This window comes from Arachis hypogaea, chromosome 6 (genome assembly GCF_003086295.3).
Source record: "Arachis hypogaea cultivar Tifrunner chromosome 6, arahy.Tifrunner.gnm2.J5K5, whole genome shotgun sequence".
Taxonomy (NCBI): Eukaryota; Viridiplantae; Streptophyta; class Magnoliopsida; order Fabales; family Fabaceae; genus Arachis; species Arachis hypogaea.
The window spans coordinates 70,896,881-70,915,084 of record NC_092041.1 but is presented as its reverse complement, the minus strand read 5'-3'; the positions used below and the strand labels follow the sequence as shown (position 1 = coordinate 70,915,084).

The 18,204-nt window shown below is 36.3% G+C and overlaps 2 protein-coding genes and 1 long non-coding RNA gene across 3 annotated transcripts; 2 read left to right on the top strand and 1 right to left on the bottom strand.

The window, feature by feature from the left end:
• Positions 1–1,158: 1,158 nt before the first annotated feature.
• Positions 1,159–3,254, top strand: LOC112805609 (uncharacterized). The gene is made up of 5 exons (XM_025847971.1): positions 1,159–1,803; positions 1,899–2,030; positions 2,123–2,363; positions 2,435–3,051; positions 3,171–3,254. Exons 1-5 carry the CDS (start codon positions 1,159–1,161, stop codon positions 3,252–3,254), a joined length of 1,719 nt encoding a protein of 572 aa, XP_025703756.1.
• A 3,463-nt stretch (positions 3,255–6,717) lies between these two features.
• Positions 6,718–8,081, bottom strand: LOC112696680 (zinc finger A20 and AN1 domain-containing stress-associated protein 4). Its single transcript, XM_025749507.3, has 2 exons — positions 7,909–8,081; positions 6,718–7,680 (listed from the first exon to the last, which is right to left on the bottom strand). The coding sequence occupies exon 2, from the start codon at positions 7,568–7,570 to the stop codon at positions 7,073–7,075; it is 498 nt and encodes a 165-aa protein (XP_025605292.1). The 5' UTR covers positions 7,571–7,680; positions 7,909–8,081; the 3' UTR covers positions 6,718–7,072.
• LOC140173466 (uncharacterized) lies at positions 8,075–11,639 on the top strand. Its single transcript, XR_011862358.1, has 2 exons — positions 8,075–10,514; positions 10,995–11,639. It is a non-coding gene; the product is annotated as an uncharacterized lncRNA (long non-coding RNA).
• The last annotated feature ends 6,565 nt before the right edge of the window (positions 11,640–18,204 follow it).

The window sequence follows — 18,204 nt, the reverse complement described above, 5'->3', positions numbered from 1 at the left end:
AGTAGCAGTGAGTTTGAAACCCTTGCTTTCCGGAAGAAGATCGTATCAGGTATTCCATTATCAAATCTTCTAAACCCATTTGGTTTTCATCTTAATGCATGTTGATATATAATGATGTATATTGATGTGATTATTTTGTTTTATAGTTTCATATTCGTTTCTTGTTTTATTTTGGAAGTTTTTATTTTGCCCTAGTGATTTTATTTATGCATTTCTGTTGTTGTTGATCAATGTGAGAATTTTATGAAGTGTATTGTGTTTGTGTAACAGATTGTTTAAAAAATGAGTTATTTTAGTGTCAAGATACACCATGGGGAGAAGTTTGGGTTTGATGGTGAACCTTTACACTATGTGGGGGTGAGACTTCGATAGTGGACTACTGTGATGAAGATAGGTGGAGTAGGTTCGAGGTTACGGAGATAGTGCTCGAACAGGGATATGTGGTAGAGAACATCGCTGCAATGTGGTATAAGTCTCTGAAAGATGATACAGATGTAGGGTTGAGGATGTTTCAGACAGACAAGGATGCCATGGACATAGCTAGAATTAGAATGAGGGACAACATGGTGGAGCTTTTTGTTGTTCACAAAGATGCTGCTACTACTAGGAAAGGCTGCACTATTGAGGAAGTTGAAGACATAGATGGTGGTGAGGCTGCTGTACCCACTGTAGACACTGTTGGGTCTGGTCCAATTGTGTTGCACAAGGCCCAATCATTTGCTCAGGCCAAGGTGGGTAAGAAGCCTAAGGTGGTGACAAAAGCCCAGAATGATGTATTGGAGGATAGTGATGAAGAGAGGTTAGAGAGGTCAAATTTTTCAGGTGATGATGAATCTAAGGATGATGACTACCGGCCAGGAAATGATGATGAGAGGGACAATGATAAACAATAGAGTGAAAATAGCTCTGGAGATAGTGATATGGAGGTTGCATTTGATGACAGCGATGATGATCAGAATGGTGATGGGGGTTTGTATGCTGTTATAGTCACAACTACAAAAGATCCCCAAAGGCTGAAACAGAGTATTCCAACTGAGAGAGAACAAGGAGAGCACAATGGCAGTGTTAATAAGGGTAAGGAGTAAGTGGTGACTGCTGGATTAAGGGATGAGGATGATGGGTATGAGAGTGAGGGGTTGTGGGATGTCCTTGTAAGTGATGATGAAGGGGATCCCTTATTTGAAGAATATGAAGGAGTATAAATGGGAGGTTGGGACAATGTACGTAGATAGGAATGCTTTTAAGGAATGTGTAACGAGCTATGCTGTGCACAGTGGCAGAGGAATATGGTTTTCAAAGTGTGATAGCCATAGGTGCAAAGCTGTTTGCAAAGAAGGTTTAAAGTGGTTTGCTTACTGCCATAAGATGAAGAGAGAGGATACATGGCAACTGACCAGCTGTTACGAAAAACACACATGCTCTAAGGCAACCAAGATTGGTATAATGAGTTCTCAGTGGCTAAGTAAGGCTTTTATGAAGAAGATCTATGAAAACCCGAAAATCAAGTTGAGAAGTTTGATAAAGAAGGCTCATAGCAAGTGGAATGTGGATCTCACAATGACCAAAGCTACCAGAGTGAAGCAGCAAGCCCTGGATGAAATTAATGGTACTTATGCAGAGCAATATAGGAGGATTCATGACTATGCTGCAGAGTTACTGAGGTCTAATCTGGGTTCCACTGTTCAGATACAAGTGGAGAGACCTCCTGAATTTCAACTAGAGACACCAACTCCTGGTACGGACATGAGACCACGATTTCATAGGATCTATATCTACTTGGATGCTTGTAAACTGAGTTTCATGGTGTGCAGACCCATGATCGGCCTTGATGGGTGCTTCATTAAGACTCCATATGTGGTCAACTTCAAACAGCCATTGGATGGGACCCCAATGATTAGATTTTGCCAATTGCCTATGCTATTGTTGAAGTAGAGACGAAAGACTTGTGGAGATGGTTTTTGTTGAATCTGTGTGATGATTTGGGAGTTGATAAGATCATATGGTGTACATTCATGAGCGACCAACAAAAGGTAACTCTCAACCTAAACTTGTATAATTAATTTGTCTTTAATTCATGTTGTGTTGTTATTGACTGGTGATGTTTTTAAATTCTGTTTCAAAGGGATTAATCCCAACCTTTGATGAGTTGCTGCCTGGTATAAACCACAGATTTTGTGTCAGGCACTTATATAGCAACTTCAGAAAAAGGTTCCTAGGTGTTCAGCTAAAGATGATGATATGGAAAGCTGCAAAGGCAACATATGTCCAGGAGTGGGAGAGGAGGATGAAGGAGATTCAGCAGGTTAATCAAGGAGCTTATAATCATCTCATGGAGATCCCTGCCAAGTATTGGAGCAAGTCAGGTTTAATTATTTTCCTAGAGTTGATACATTTGTAAACAACATGTGTGAGTGTTTTAACTCTGTTATTGTAGAGGCTAGAGAGAAACCCATTGTGTCTATGCTAGAAGATATTACGGTTTATCTAATGAATAGGTGGAGTGATAACAGACAAAGTATAGTTACATATGCCGGAGAAATTTTGCCAAAAATAAACAAGAAAATTGAAAGAGAGTTTGATAAGGGTGGGGAGTGGTTGGCCATATATGCTGGTAAGGACAAGTATGAAGTGTCTACCAGTCAGGGTAATAGAGCCAAGTTTGTTGTGGACTTAAACTTACATGAGTGCTCCTGTAGAAAGTTTCAACTAACAGGTTACCCTTGTGAGCATGCCATGAGTTACATTAGGAAAATGTGTCTAGATGTTAAGAACTATGTGAACAAGTGTTATAGGAAAGAGACCTACGTGGACTGCTATCAACATATAATCTACCCACTGAATGGACCAAATTTTTGGTCCCAGACTGAGAATGATGATGTGCTGCCACCAGTGTTTAGAAAACTAATAGGGCACCCAAAACTGAGCAGGAACAAGACTGGTGATGAGCCATGCAACAATGGACCACTATCTAAGTTATCCAGGACTGGACAACAACAAAAATGTTCATATTGTTTTGCACTTGTCACAACAAAAGAACCTGCCCTAGAAAACGTAAGATGGAGGCCTCAGCAAAAAAGGTAAAGTTGTTGTTGTCAATTTGATTACAATTCCTTATATGTGAATGTTGATACTGTCCAATTAACCCAATTTGTTGTTACTGTTTATAGCAGATTGCAACTCCACAAGCCAAGAAAGGTGCTGGCACAACTAGGACTCCAAAACCCAGCAAGATCCCAGCCAAGACAACAACATAACCAGCAACAAAACTTCAACCAAAGAGGAAGAGCAATACACAAGTTGGAGGGAGCCAGGAGTCATAAACATCCTCCAAGAGAGCTAGATGCAGTAGCAGCGCCAGTCAACCACAGCCATCAACAGCAACAGTCACTAGCCCATCAAGGATGACCCTGAGGTTCATGGCAAAAACACCACCTAGGGCCTGGAAGGCATTGGGATGAAGAACATAGTAGATTTTAGTGTTTACCATCTGTTTTGTAATGAATCTGTCAATGACCAAGGGCTAATGTCCCTGTGATACTTTAGACACCCTACTTTAAGACTACTAGTTTCATGTTGATCTCTTTTGTGTTGTTACCTTTTCATGGTTATATTTAAGGCTTGTTTGGATATTGTTATGGTTAAGAGAAGCTACTTTAACACTTCTCCATTATCTAATGATTTACATGAATTTTCAGTAGCAAAGTTATGTGAATTGGCAAATTAAGCCTTGTTTTTATTAGTAGATCAAACTAAAATAAACTTGTACAGAGCCAAATAATGTATGTCAAAATACAGGAACTCATTGCTATTCATTTCACTCAAAAACCTTACAATGTTTACAGCAAATGCCTTTACACATATAGCCTCCAAAAAATTTCAACTAACACATCACTGTTATCACCCTAACTGTATGTCAATTTTTTCAATCCCTAAACAATTGACATTCCCTACAAACTAGGGACAACAACAGAAAAGCAAACAAAACAAAATGCTAACCCCCTAAACCTCAATTAAGTCTATCATATAGCAGCAGCCCAGTCATTGTCCATCCAAGAATTCCAACAGCAAGTGCCAATGCAAATTTCCTTTCAGCTTTCTGCTGTTCTTGTTTCAAAGAGCTCGCTTTATTTTTCAGTCTTTGAATTTGTGGATCTTGTCCTTCAGGCTCTGCCCAAGCAAAATAATTGCATCCATCTCCTATCTGTTCTCGACCAAACTAACACGAACACACCAAACACTTCAGATCCTCCAAACACTAACACCCAATGTTATTTTCAAACAAGAGACAGAAAAGAGGAGACTCACCTGATAGTTGACGCAGCCCCAGAATCTTCTTCCTGGGTTCTCCGCTGTAGATGATGTCCGCAATACTGGTCTCTCTCCACAAAAGCACGTCCTCCTTCTCCCACGACTTTTGGTGCTGCTACGCGAACCTTGGGAAAACGACTGACTAGCCATTCTCAGCAGACGAAGAACATCAACTTTGGGGATTAGGGTTTACTTATTGGACCGGATTTCATTTTTTTTCGTGCTTCCAATTCCAACTGTTAACTATAACCCAACTACCAAGTTTGCCACGTCGGACATGCCGTCAATAATTTGATACCCACTTAACGGAAGGACCTGATTGATGCAAATCAAAACTTTTTTGGATTTAAATAGAACAGTTTAAACGTTGGAGACTAAAATAGAATTCATCCCAAACGTAGGGGACCAAAATAATAGTTTACCCCATATATTTATATATGCTTATTTGATATGTCTCGACGTATCGCGGTTCTAGAATATCCCGAGTTTTTATTACAAAATTTTAGAAATTACGGCGCAAAAAACGAAATCGTATTACAAGCTCTTTATCGCACCCTCTATTTACTTTTCTATGTTAGCGTTGTCTATTTAAATATAAATTTATCTATATTCGCCTTATGTTTATATCAAAAGGTGATTCTCAGAGTTTGCGAATTCTCGTCACAGAATTTTTGAAAAATAATTTCTTGAAAAGACATGGTGTTACATGTTGTATATATAAGACAAAATTTAAACCTTTTAATATTATTTAAGTAAACTGGTGAAATAATTACTAGACTAATCAAAGGCAAAGAGTTTAATATGTCCATTCAAACTTTTTCGTTATAATTTATTGGTACGTTTAATTATGCTGTTCGGTCCCTATAGTTTAACCAAATTTGCAATTAGGTCTTTATAATTTTTTTTTTCAATTAGATCCTTATATTGTTTTGAATTATATAATTAGTCATTTTCAGTATAAAAAATATTAAATTTAACTGAATTTTTTTTAAAATAAAAAATTCACAATTAAAAATCTAATTAAATCTTTGACCATGTGCTTTTTAAAAATATATTCTATTAATTTTAACGTTTTTATGTAAAAATGATCTAATTACAAAATTAAAAACAATATATAAGCTTAATTGAAAAAAATATAAAAATTTAATTATAAATTTAAAAATTTACAAAAACCAACATAATAATTAATTTTTTTTGGTATTACTTATTAGTATATAACAATAAATAAACTACTGTTGTACGTAGTACACTACAAGAAAAAAGGTCTGTCGACATATTTTTTTTTTTGCAAAATAATGACCTTGCAGTGAATTTGTTTTCTTTTCTTTTTATTTTTTCAATTTTCCTGTGTCAGTTTACGTCTTTATTTTTATATAGAGTTTATTTTAATAACATAATTTAGTTTTTGCATAATAATTAGTTATTTAATGTTGATTATGCTTGCTTCCACAATGTTAAAAAGTAATATGGAGTGGCCTAGTGAAGGGTTTAAGGGTTTATGTAGTTATTGTCACGCTTTATAAGCGAAGCCATATCTTCTTGTAGCATCAACAGCCACGCTTATTAAGCGTAGCTATATATCACCTTGTTTGCACGCTTGAAAAGTGTAGCCGTATCTTTCTCTATCGGCACGCTTTTGAAGCGTACCCAAAACCAACTTTTTCGGACACATTTCAAAAGTGTGGCTATATGTACATTTTTCGGTACACTTTTAAAGCGTAGCTATAGGGTTATAGATACGGTCACGTTTTTTAAGTGTGACAATAGATGTAAGCGTGGCAAAAAAGAAAGTGTGCCGATAGATCGACAAAAACATGGCGATAGAGCAACCGACACACTCGCAGATGTGACTCTTTTAAAAGCGTGTCGATAGTTCAAAAAACGTGGCGAAAAGCTATCGGCATGCTTTTTTGCACTTTTCAGCACACTTTAAAAGCGTGATAAAAAACTTATTTTCTTGTAGTGGTAATTTTGAAGTGTACTGTGGTCTAGATAACTGAAATATGTACATATATGTACATATATTATGATCATTATCTGAATAATCATCTATTTTTTTTTCCAAAAAATATTAGACTTTATTAATTGAATAATATAAAAATATGTGTCCAGTTTACACGGATTGAAGAAAACAAATCGGAGGATTCCCAAACAGCTCATTACTAGACGAAGAAATAAAAATAACAAGATAAAAAGAAACATTATCTAAGTAGCTTAATATAGAAAACGACGAGGCAACAGGATCAATTCTTGATGAAGCTTTCTCATCGAAGCAACAATTCGCAATTGAATATCACAATTAACACGATCGAATAATTTGCTAACGGAGAGATTTCAACGAAAAATGAGATGGACGCAAGTAAGCAACATTCGGCAGAGGAGTAGATGACTTGGGTTTGGCACTCGTAATAATGGAAACATCAAAGACGCTCTAAAATTGCACAATACATGTATTAAACTCCAGCGCCTCACATTTCAATCCACCCTTCACTCTAACGCGGGTGGACCTACAAATTTTCACGTTCTTCACTTCCATCCGGAAAACAGCAGAAAATCGATTTCTTTTTTATTTTTTTTACAAAGCAAAGCCACTCCCTAGTCCCTACATACGACTTATTCAAATTCAACCTTTCCTCATTAATAATAGATAACGTTTTTTTCTTTTTTAATCAATCATGAAGCGGTGGCCGCCAGATTCGCAACTATGATGATCACGTCATCATCCGAATCACTCATGTTCATCGTCCAAAACCAACGGTTCAGATCAAATCTTGTCGAGCTTCTGGGCTTTGATCACGGGATTCGCCCTCGCTATTTCGTCCCTCCCTACCGTCTTGAAATCGAACCCGCACCCATGCTTCTCCGGGTACCTGTGGGCCCCGCAAAACGTGATCCCGCACCTACATGTAAAACCGGTCAACCCGATCCGTTTCCTGCATGCTGCGCATCGGTTCGTGTGAACCGCCGATCCAACCGCTGGAGACGTCGATACGGACGATTCTAAGGCGATGAGCGGTGATGGTTGAGGGAGGGAATCTACGGCTGGAGGCGGCGGAGATGGATGAGCTGGGGCTGAGGTGGAGGAGGAGGAGAGAGCGGTTTCGATGGTGGATTTGGTCTTGGCTTGTTCTTGCTCCTTCAAGAGAACATCTCTATAGCACTTGGAGCAGAGGTCCATGGTGGTTGTGCTCCCGAAGAAGCCGCAATTATTGGCACAGAGTTTGTGGCCTTCCGGAGCTTGGCATCGGTGCTCTTCCGCCATCTTTTTCTCGATCTGTGTGCGCTTTCTTTCTCTTCTCTTTTCGTTTCTTTCCGATTCGATCAAGCCTCTTTAAGTTAACCTGCCGGAATTTTTTTGTTGTGACAATAATACTGAAAAAAAAAAAGGGTTCAAGAACGATGAATATTCGGAGCGTTTGGATTCCGAGAAAATTCAAAGGAACAATTAATTAACAAGCTGAATCTAGGTATTTTTATATACAACAAATAGCAAAATTTACAGATTGAAAGACAGAAGAAAAACAAACAAACAAACAAACAAACAGAGTTGTAGTTGAGAAAAAAATAAGAAAAACAAAGTGGCTTAACTGCATTTCGTACCTGATTAACAAGAGAGAGTGGCGGTGGAAATTGAGAATTGAGAAATGGGAATTGAGAAAGGAGATAAGAATGAGGGACGGGAGGAAAGAATATTAACGGGAAAGATTAACGGAGTTGGAAATTGTATATGAGAGAGATATAGAGGAAGAAACGGCGAAACTGGACAAATCAATATTAATCATTTTCTACTAAGTCGTCATCATATAGGGAATTTTGTTACTGGAATAGAATAATAATTAAACAGTAATGTTAAGATGAAGATATTTAAGAATAAGAATTGTAATTTATTTATTTATAGATTATTAAATTGAATACATAATAATACATTCTCTAAATTTAATAATACGATAAGAGAAAAAATGGACAGGCTGGCTGGCCTGCCTGTGACGGCAATGGTGGTTTAGAATGCTGCGGTTGTCAATGTTCAACTCATTAAATAATTCACTCTAATTTCTTATCCAATCGAATGCGCACTATATGGAAGTTTTACGAAGATAAAGGATTGTTTTTTCCTTTTTGCTTTGATTGTTGAAAAATAAATAAATCCAAAATATAAGAAACAATTGTTTACAGACAGAACGAAAGAGAAAGTGGAGGGTGTTTGGTGATAAGGCGTGGCACCAAGTTGGGTTTGGGTTGCATGAGACTGGTGGGGTCAATCCTATCCTGTGTGCCCTGTGGTGTGGTGTGGTGTGGTGTGCTGATTTGTATTAGAAATGGAAATTGAGAGATGAGGAATGATAATTGTTGCTTAAAGAAATTAAAGGGTAGGTGACGGAGAAAGTGATGGAATTATTCATTCATGAGCTGTAATTAGCGGTGATGTTTTAAATGCGGAGAAAAAAAGATAAATTGATTCCTAATCTTTTATCATCAGAATATTTAAATTTTTAAAAATTAAAAAATATATTTAAATTTTTAATTTTTTTTAAATTAAAACACCTGAATTTTTTTGTGCATTTGAACTTATAAAACATAACGAAATTGTTAACGTGGATATTGTTTGCAGATATAGTCATTATGGTATTGTTTTATCAAATTTTAACAAATCGAAAGTGGTTTAATTTTAATGGTCCAGAAGCGAAATTTACTTCTCTTTTGCAAGTACTAGTTTTTTTATAAATGCATCAAAGATCCTTGAATTAAACAAGAGAAAAGGTTTAAAGGTGTAAAATAAGATTTTCGAAAGATAAACTGAGTGAAATCGAAAAAGTTTGCAATGAATTTAAATAAAGCAATAAAAATGCCTTCGATTGAATCAAAAGACTTTTGACATGAAGATTAAAAGTACTGAAATGTAAATCCAACAATAAAAATTTAAAGATGCTTTGAATTTAAATTGAACAAGAAAAGTAAAGTTTGGAGAAATTATAAATTGAAAAGATAAAGACATTGAAGGAACCTTACAGAAATTGAACTCGAACGCAGACTCAGAAATTCGCTGGGATATGAGTGTACTTGAGTATATTTCTGAAGAAAAGTTCCAACCCTTGTGCCTTAATACTTTCTAACATTTATAGCCTTTTTCATAACCGATCATTAATGAAATGGCACCCCCTTGTGTGCAAAAGTTTGGGTAACCGTTCCCGCTACTTTGCCCAAACGTGTGACAGTTGCTAAAATCCTTTTAATTTGAAAAATGTCGATCTTCCTCATTCGTGTAGCTGCTCGATTTACCATGTCAATCGAAATCGTGCCAAATAGTTTCAACTCGATGCCTTCAAGTACATCCTTTTCGATCTCTACTTCAGTTTCGAAGCTTTATTAACATTTTGAATCATCTCATCCTTCGAATATAATTATTTTTTACTAACAAAATGCCCCCTAGGATTAATGTGTTTGTTTTCAAAGTCACTCCTCTAAAGATAAAACACTTAATCCTAATTCAGTCTTTAACCATGGTTTAATGAGAATTCCCTTAATTGGCCATAATTGCCATTTACTTTCTTCATCAATTTTGACTTGTTTGACACATCTCACACGATTCACAATCTCTCTCTCCACCACTTCGCCTTCTTCGCAAAGTTACCTCTTTTCTCTTTGAATCTTTTATGTAACAATGGTTTGGAAGTAAACTCTATTTAAATTAAACTTCACACCATTGTTTTTCCTTTTCTTGAATCCTTGCTCCCTGAAAACTTGCATTCTGTTTCATTCCACAACTGCCATTTTTCATTTCTCATGTTCCTTTTTGTTCATCAATGGCCACCTCATCTTCTCAAGTTGCTGCTCAAGATAAAGGCAAAAGTCCAGTGACACAACAACCAACTCCTCCGTCTTTGCACATATTGAATCAAATCAATGATGAGATCATTGGGGACCCTCAACTTCAAATCGATGACCCCAGAATCCTTATCCCTTTCACCGTAGGTGACAAAACTCATTGTTTCTTCGTCTGTCCTATTGACAATTTAGAAAGAGCAAACAGACGGCTTCATTTCTTCCCTAGTGCCCAAGGGGAAGATTTACGGATTAGTCAGGACCTCGACATCTCTTTCTTCACCAACCCTCAAAAAGCCTTTAGAAACAACCCTAAGGTTACCCTACCAGGAACTGATTTTATGGCTTGGCACAGACATCTCACATCGGGAAAAAATGCTGCCTAGGTACTTTCTTCTTTAAACTTTTTTTCTTCTAAGACATAAAAAGTAAAAGGATAAATAGCTCATTCATTCTTTTCTTCATTTCATTAGAGAAACAAAACTACTTTTTTTTTCATCTTCAAACCTCCATCAATAATAAAATAAAAGAAAAAAATCCTTCTTCTTATTATTTTCAAAAACTACTGCTGATGACTTTTCAGTCCCACTCTCACTTACAATTTCGTGCAAAACGACAACACACACTTTAAATTTCAACTCGTCTTTCCACATCAAACAAAAAAATGGTGAATAGTGATAAGATTTGATACCTTCGAGAATGGATTTAGGTGGTTGATGAGCGGATAATTTATACGCTTTTTGGCATTGTTTTTAGGTAGTTTTTAGTAAGTTCAAGCTACTTTTAGGGATGTTTTCATTAGTTTTTCTGTTAAATTCACATTTCTGGACTTTACTATGAGTTTGTGTATTTTTCTGTGATTTCAGGTAATTTCTGGCTGAAATTGAGGGACTTGAGCAAAACTCTGAAAAAGGCTGACAAAAGGACTGCTGATGCTGTTGGAATCTGACCTCCCTGCACTCAAAATAGATTTTCTGGAGCTACAGAACTCCAAATGGTGCGCTCTCAACGGCGTTGGAAAGTAGCCATCCAGATCTTTCCAGCAATATATAATAGTCCATACTTTATTTGGAAATTGACGACGTAAAGTGGCGTTGAACGCCAAGTACATGCTGCTGTCTGGAGTTAAACGCCAGAAACACGTCATGATCCGGAGTTGAACGCCCAAAACACGCTATAACTTGGAGTTCAACTCCAAGAGAAGCCTCAGCTCGTGGATAGATCAAGCTCAGCCCAAACATACACCAAGTGGGCCCCGGAAGTAGATTTATGCATCAATTACTTACTCATGTAAACCCTAGTAGCTAGTTTATTATAAATAGGAATTTTTATTAGTGTATTAGACATCTTGGGACGATTAGTTCTCAGATCATGGGGGCTGGCCATTTGGCCATGCCTGGACCTCTCACTTATGTATTTTCAACGGTGGAGTTTCTACACACCATAGATTAAGGGTGTGGAGCTCTGCTGTACCTCAAGTTTCAATACAATTACTATTACTTTCTATTCAATTCTCTTTATTCCTATTCTAAAATATTCGTTGCACTTCAACTTGATGAATGTGATGATCCGTGACACTCATCATCATTCTCACCTATGAACGCGCGTGATTGACAACCACTTCCGTTCTACTTTAGGCCGGGCGCATATCTCTTAGATTCCTTAATCAGAATCTTCGTGGTATAAGCTAGAACTGATGGCGGCATTCATGAGAATCTGGAAAGTCTAAACCTTGTCTATGGTATTCCGAGTAGGATTCTGGGATTGAATGACTGTGACGAGCTTCAAACTCCTGAAGGCTGGGCGTTAGTGACAGACGCAAAAGAATCAAGGGATTCTATTCCAACCTGATTGAGAACCGACAGATGATTAGCCGTGCTGTGACAGAGCATTTGGACCATTTTCACTGAGAGGATGGGATGTAGCCATTGACAATAGTGATGCCCTACATACAGCTTGCCATAGAAGGGAGTGATAAAATTGGATAAAAACAGTAGGAAAGCAGAGATTCAGGAGGAGCACAGCATCTCCATACACCTATCTGAAATTCACACCATGGAAATACATGAGTAACTTTATCTTTATTTTATGTTTATTTGCTGTTATTTGATTTTCCAAATTCTATAATTTATTTAAATCAGCCTGACTAAGATTTACAAGATGACCATAGCTTGCTTCATACCAACAATCTCTGTGGGATCGACCCTTACTCACGTAAGGTTTATTACTTGGACGACCCAGTACACTTGCTGGTTAGTTGAACGGAGTTGTGTCCACACATAGCCAAGAGCCATTATTATCTTGAATTAAATTTCATACAAGTACAAAGAGTCCAACTTTGAGGATCACAATTTCGTCCACCAAGTTTTTGGCGCCGTTGCCGGGGATTGTTCGAGTATGGACAACTGACGGTTCATCTTGTTGCTCAGATTAAGTAATTTTCTTTTCAAAAATCTTTTTCAAAATTTTTCTTTTCTTTTTCGTTTATCCAAACTTTATTTTCGAAAAAATTAATAAAAATCCAAAAAAAAATCATAAAATCAAAAAGCCAAAAATATTTTGTGTTCTTGTTTGAGTCTTGAGTCAAATTTTAAGTTTGGTGTCAATTGCATGCTTTAAAATTTTTTCTTGCATTTTTCGAAAAAAATTCATGCATTCATGGTGTTCTTCATGATCTTCAAGTTGTTCTTGGTAAGTCTTCTTGTTTGATCTTGATGTTTTCTTGTTTTGTGTTGTTTGTTATTTTTCATATGCATTTTTGCATTCATATTTTCCAAGCATTAAAAATTTCTAAGTTTGGTGTCTTGCATATTTTCTTTGCATCAAAATTTTTCAAAATCATGTTCTTGATGTTCATCATGATCTTCAAAGTGTTCTTGGTGTTCATCTTGACATTCATAGTGTTCTTGCATGTATCATGTGTTTTGATTCAAAATTTTTAAGTTTTGGGTCATGCTTGTGTTTTTTCTCTCTCATAATTAAAAATTCAAAAATAAAAAATATATCTTTTCCTTATTTTTCTCATAATTTTCGAAAATTTGAGTTGACTTAGTCAAAAATTGTCAAAATTAGTTGTTTCTTACAAGTCAAGTCAAATTTTCAATTTTAAAAATCTTATATTTTCAAAATCTTTTTAAAAAAAAATCATATCTTTTTCATTTTTTTTCTATTTTTCGAAAACTTTAAAAATCTTTTCTAAAATTATTTTCAAAATCTTTTTCTTATCTTTTATATCATATTTTCGAAAATAGGCTAACAATTAATGTGATTGGTTCAAAAATTTGAAGTTTGTTACTTTCTTGTTAAGAAAGGTTCAATGTTTAATTTCTAGAATCTTATCTTGTAGTTTCTTGTTAGTTAAGTCATTTTAAAAAATTAAATCTTTTTATCTTTTATCTTATCTTTTTCAAAAATTTTATCTTTTTCAAAATTTGATTTCAAAATATCTTATCTAACCTCTTATCTTCTTATCTTTTCAAATTTGATTTTAATATCTTTTTCAACTAACTCTTTGACTTTTTGTTTGTTTCTTATCTTTTTCAAAACCACCTAACTACTTTTTCCTCTCTAATTTTCGAAAATATCTCATCTCTTTTTCAAAAATTCTTTTTGTTTTAAATTTTAATTTTAATCTTATCTTATTTCTAATTTTCGAAAATTACTAACCCTTTTTTTTAAATTATTTTCGAATTTTCTATCTCTTCTCTCTTATTCTATTTAATTATTTAATTACTAACACTTCTCTTCACCTCTCTTCACCTAAAAATCCGAACCCATTCTTCTTTACTCTTCTCCCCTTTCTTTTTCTACTAACATAAAGGAATCTCTATACTATGAGATAGAGGATTCCTCTTTCTTTTCTTGTTTTCTTCTCTTTCATATGAGCAGGAATAAGGAAAAAGGAACTCTTGTTGAAGTTGATCCAGAACCTGAAAGGACTCTGAAGAGAAAATTAAGAGAAGCTAAGTTACAACAATCTAAAGGTAACCTTTCAGAAACATTAGAACAAGAGAAGGAGATGGCAGCCGAAAATAATAATAATGCAAGGAGAATGCTTGGTGACTTCACAAAGCCAACATCCAAATTTGATGGAAGAAGCATCTCCATTCCTACCATTGGTGCCAATAATTTTGAGCTGAAACCTCAGCTAGTTGCCTTAATGCAACAAAACTGCAAGTTTTATGGACTTCCATCTGAAGATCCTTACCAGTTTTTAACTAAGTTCTTGTAGATCTGTGAGACTGTAAAGACGAATGGAGTTGATCTTGAAGTCTACAGACTCATGCTTTTCCCCTTTGCTGTAAGAGACAGAGCTAGAATATGGTTGGATTTACAACCCAAGGATAGCCTGGACTCCTGGGATAAGCTGGTCACTGCCTTCTTGGATAAATTCTTTCCTCCTCAAAAGCTGAGCAAGCTGAGAGTAGATGTTCAAACCTTCAAACAAAAAGATGGTGAATCCCTCTATGAAGCTTGGGAAGATACAAGCAGCTGACCAAAAGATGTCCATCTGACATGTTTTCAGAATGGACCATATTAGATATATTCTATTATGGCCTGTCTGAATTTTCGAAAATGTCATTAGACCATTCTGCAGGTGGATCTATTCACCTAAGGAAAACGCCTGAAGAGGCTCAAGAACTCATTGATATGGTTGCAAACAACCAATTCATGTACACTTCTGAGAGGAATTCCGTGAATAATGGGATACCTCAGAAGAAAAGAGTTCTTGAAATTGATGCTCTGAATGCCATATTGGCTCAGAACAAAGTGTTGACTCAACAGGTCAACATGATCTCTCAAAATCTGAATGGATGGCAACATGCATCCAACAGTACTAAAAAGGCAGCTTCTGAAGAAGCTTATGATCCTGAGAATCCTGCCATGGCAGAGGTTAATTACATGGATGAACCTTATGGAAACACCTATAACTCATCATGGAGAAATCATCCAAATTTCTCATGGAAGGATCAAAAAAAGCCTCAACAAGGCTTTAGCAATGGTGGACGCAATAGGTGATGGTGTTTTTGTGGAAAAACAAATTTCCAACACACAAATCCAACCGGCAAGTGTACCGGGTCGCATCAAGTAATAATAACTCACAAGAGTGAGGTCGATCCCACAGGGATTGATGGATCAAGCAACTTTAGTGGGTGATTAGTTTAGTCAAGCTAACATTGAAGTGAATTTGGATGAAGTGTAGCCAACAGAAAATAAATGGCAGGGAATTAAAAGTGCAGAACAATTAAATTGCTGAAACTTAAAGAACAAGAAAGTAAAATAGCTGAAACTTAAATTGCAAGAAATATAAATTGCATCAAATGTAAAGGGGCTGGGGTGCTAGAAATTAAATGAAAGCAGTTGATCCAAGCTTAGAACAATTGCAAGGAAATTAAATTACAGGAAAAGTAAATTCAAGGTCACAGTAGCTTAAATGTAAATTGCAGAAGAACACAAGTGCAGGAAATTAAATTGGGAGCAATGAGATGCAACAAAGAGACATAGATCATTTTTCAAGTCTAAAAGTGAAACTAACAATTTCAATGAAACAGTAAAAACAGAAGGAAAGCCAAGAGCTCAATTGCTCACTTGACCAAGACAGAAACAAAATTCAACTTAATTGTGAAACTCAGAAAAGAAATTCAAGATCTCAGGGAATCAATGAGACTAGAGAACAAGTCTAGATCTCAAGCCCTTCCTTGATCAATTCAGAGAACAATTTGCAGAAGAAAGAAGAAAAAATGAATTGCAGAATTAAAGAGAAGATGAAGCAGTATGTGAATTTCAATTATGCAGAAAAAGTAAACAAGAGATCTCAAGGTGAGATTGAAACAGAATTTCTTCAATTCTCTACCCAAGATTTAAAGCAGAAAGGAAAACTTAAAGGAAAGAGCTCTCAAATCCTAATATTCCCTAATGGGTCTAGCCTCTTTCTAATGGAGCTCCCCTTCCGAGCTCTAATTGATGCCTTTATATAGGCTTTACAAAATAAAAATGAAAATGAAATTAAAACAAATTACAAAAATGAAAATCCTAATTTAATTGATCCATGTGCCTTTGAGTGATGATGTGGGCTTTGCTTGCTTTGGATTTGAGGAGAAATGGGTCTTGGATGGCCTTGATTCAATTTGGTGAGGAATTGAATTAAATTGAATTTTGGTTGATTTTGGCCCATGACACTCCCAGGAGGCTGCCCTGCCCTTGTGGAGGGCAGGGCAGAAAATGTTCGTGCGCCCTTGGTGCGAGCGTGGTGTGCAAGTTGGTGCTGCAGAATGCTGCCCTGCCCCCGCGAGGGCAGGGCAGAAAAAAATTGGTGCGCCAGAATTGTGCCACGGTGCGCTGCTGGTGCTGCCAGATGATGCTGCGGTGCGCCAGAAGGGTGCCTTGGTGCGCCAGAGTTGTGCACCAACAAAATGCTGCCCTGCCCTCGTGGAGGGCAGGGCAGTGTTTCCACTTTGATGTCCTAAGTTCGAAACTTGGATGCTACACACGCTAGCCATTTTTCTTGGCTTTCTTGGTACCAAAGTGAGGCTTAATTCCTTGCTTCCTCATGGTCCTTAATAATGCCTTTCGTTCCTGCCTCAATTGTACGCCAAATATGGATTGCTATATATCGTTGGAAAGCTCTGAATGTCAGCTTTCCAACACAACTGGAAGCACATCAATCGGACGTCTGTAGCTCAAGTTATAGCCCTTTGAAGGAGGCATGGTCATGCTGTGAGCGCCCAGATTTTACCTTAGCGAAATTCTTGCTTCCAATCCTCAATGTGCATCACGATTCTGCCCTGCCCTTGGCAAGGGCAGGGCAGTGTGCGTGCTGGTTGTTTTCCTCTTTAATTTGGTCATGGGCCACGCTTTTAAAAGCGTGGCCTAAGGCTCCAAAGTGTACCCCAACTTCAAAGTGTACCCCAAAGCTCTTTTTTTCTCCTTTTTTTGTGCTTCTTTGCTTCTTTTTCTTCTTATTTTCTACAAGATTTATAAAATTAAAATATCAAGAAAATATATCATTTAAGTACAAAAGAATGCAATATTTAAGCACTAATCATCAATTTCTTGTATGAAAAAGCATAGAAAAATAGGTATATGATGACTTGTCATCACAACACCAAACTTAAACCTTGCTTGTCCCCAAGCAAGAAAAGAATCATGCAATAAAGATTGACAATCCAAGGTAAGAAGAATAGCAACTCAATGTTCATGGTAAGCTAGTTTTCTAAGCATGCTACAATCACAAAAGAAATGTAAATGATTGATGCTTCTATCTAGCTCAATTTATGAAATCTTTTCCTTATAATTTTTCCTTGAAATAAGCATTTGATTTTTTTTTTATTCGCTTCTCCTTTTGGGTGCTTTGCCCCATGAGTTGATAACAAATCTACGACTTCTAAATGCTTTGTTTTCAAGTATTACCACTTGATACATAAGCACCACAAGCATTTAATTAGAGGATTTCATCAAGCTCATTTTTCTTTTCTTTTCTTGACTCTCTAATCATTGATGCTCATAGCCTTGAGCTTTGAGGGAGTACTTTTGCACTTGAGCCTAGCCTTGACTTCTAAGTGTTTTATTTTCAAGCATTTGGCTTGATACATAAACACCACAAGCACTTAGCAAATAAATTGCCATTGGTACTCAGAGCCTTCAGCTTTCTCATTCTTTCCCTTTTTCTTTTCTTGCTTTAATTGTATTTGCTTCTTCAAGGTTTTCATGATTTCAAAAGATTTCACAAAATGTACTAGATGAAAAACTTCAATTAAATAAAATCCAATGCAATTGAGCAACAATCAATCATACTAGCTTTCCAATACTTGTATGCACATGCTAAATTCTTCTTTAATTCCTTGTTTGTTTATGATCATGATGCTTTACTGCTTTTGAACTCACAAAACTCAAGTTGGTAGTCATAATGGTACAGCACCATGTTGTAAATCAAATTCAAGCTATGCTTAGTCATACCACACATGTAAACAGAGAAGATAATAAGACAATCATGCAATTTAAAGTGTTGGAAATAAATGGGAGGAAAAGGAACTTTACAACCTTGCAATTCATCTTCTCTATTGTTGTCATTTTCCT

Coding starts and splice junctions, on each gene's coding strand:
- LOC112805609 (XM_025847971.1), top strand. CDS start 1,159: ATGATGAAGGGGATCCCTTATTTGAAGAATATGAAGGAGTATAAATGG. Junction 1,804..1,898: donor CTTGTAAACTGAGTTTCATG/GTGTGCAGACCC, acceptor CCCAATGATTAG/ATTTTGCCAATTGCCTATGC. Junction 2,031..2,122: donor TCATGAGCGACCAACAAAAG/GTAACTCTCAAC, acceptor TCTGTTTCAAAG/GGATTAATCCCAACCTTTGA.
- LOC112696680 (XM_025749507.3), bottom strand. CDS start 7,570: ATGGCGGAAGAGCACCGATGCCAAGCTCCGGAAGGCCACAAACTCTGT.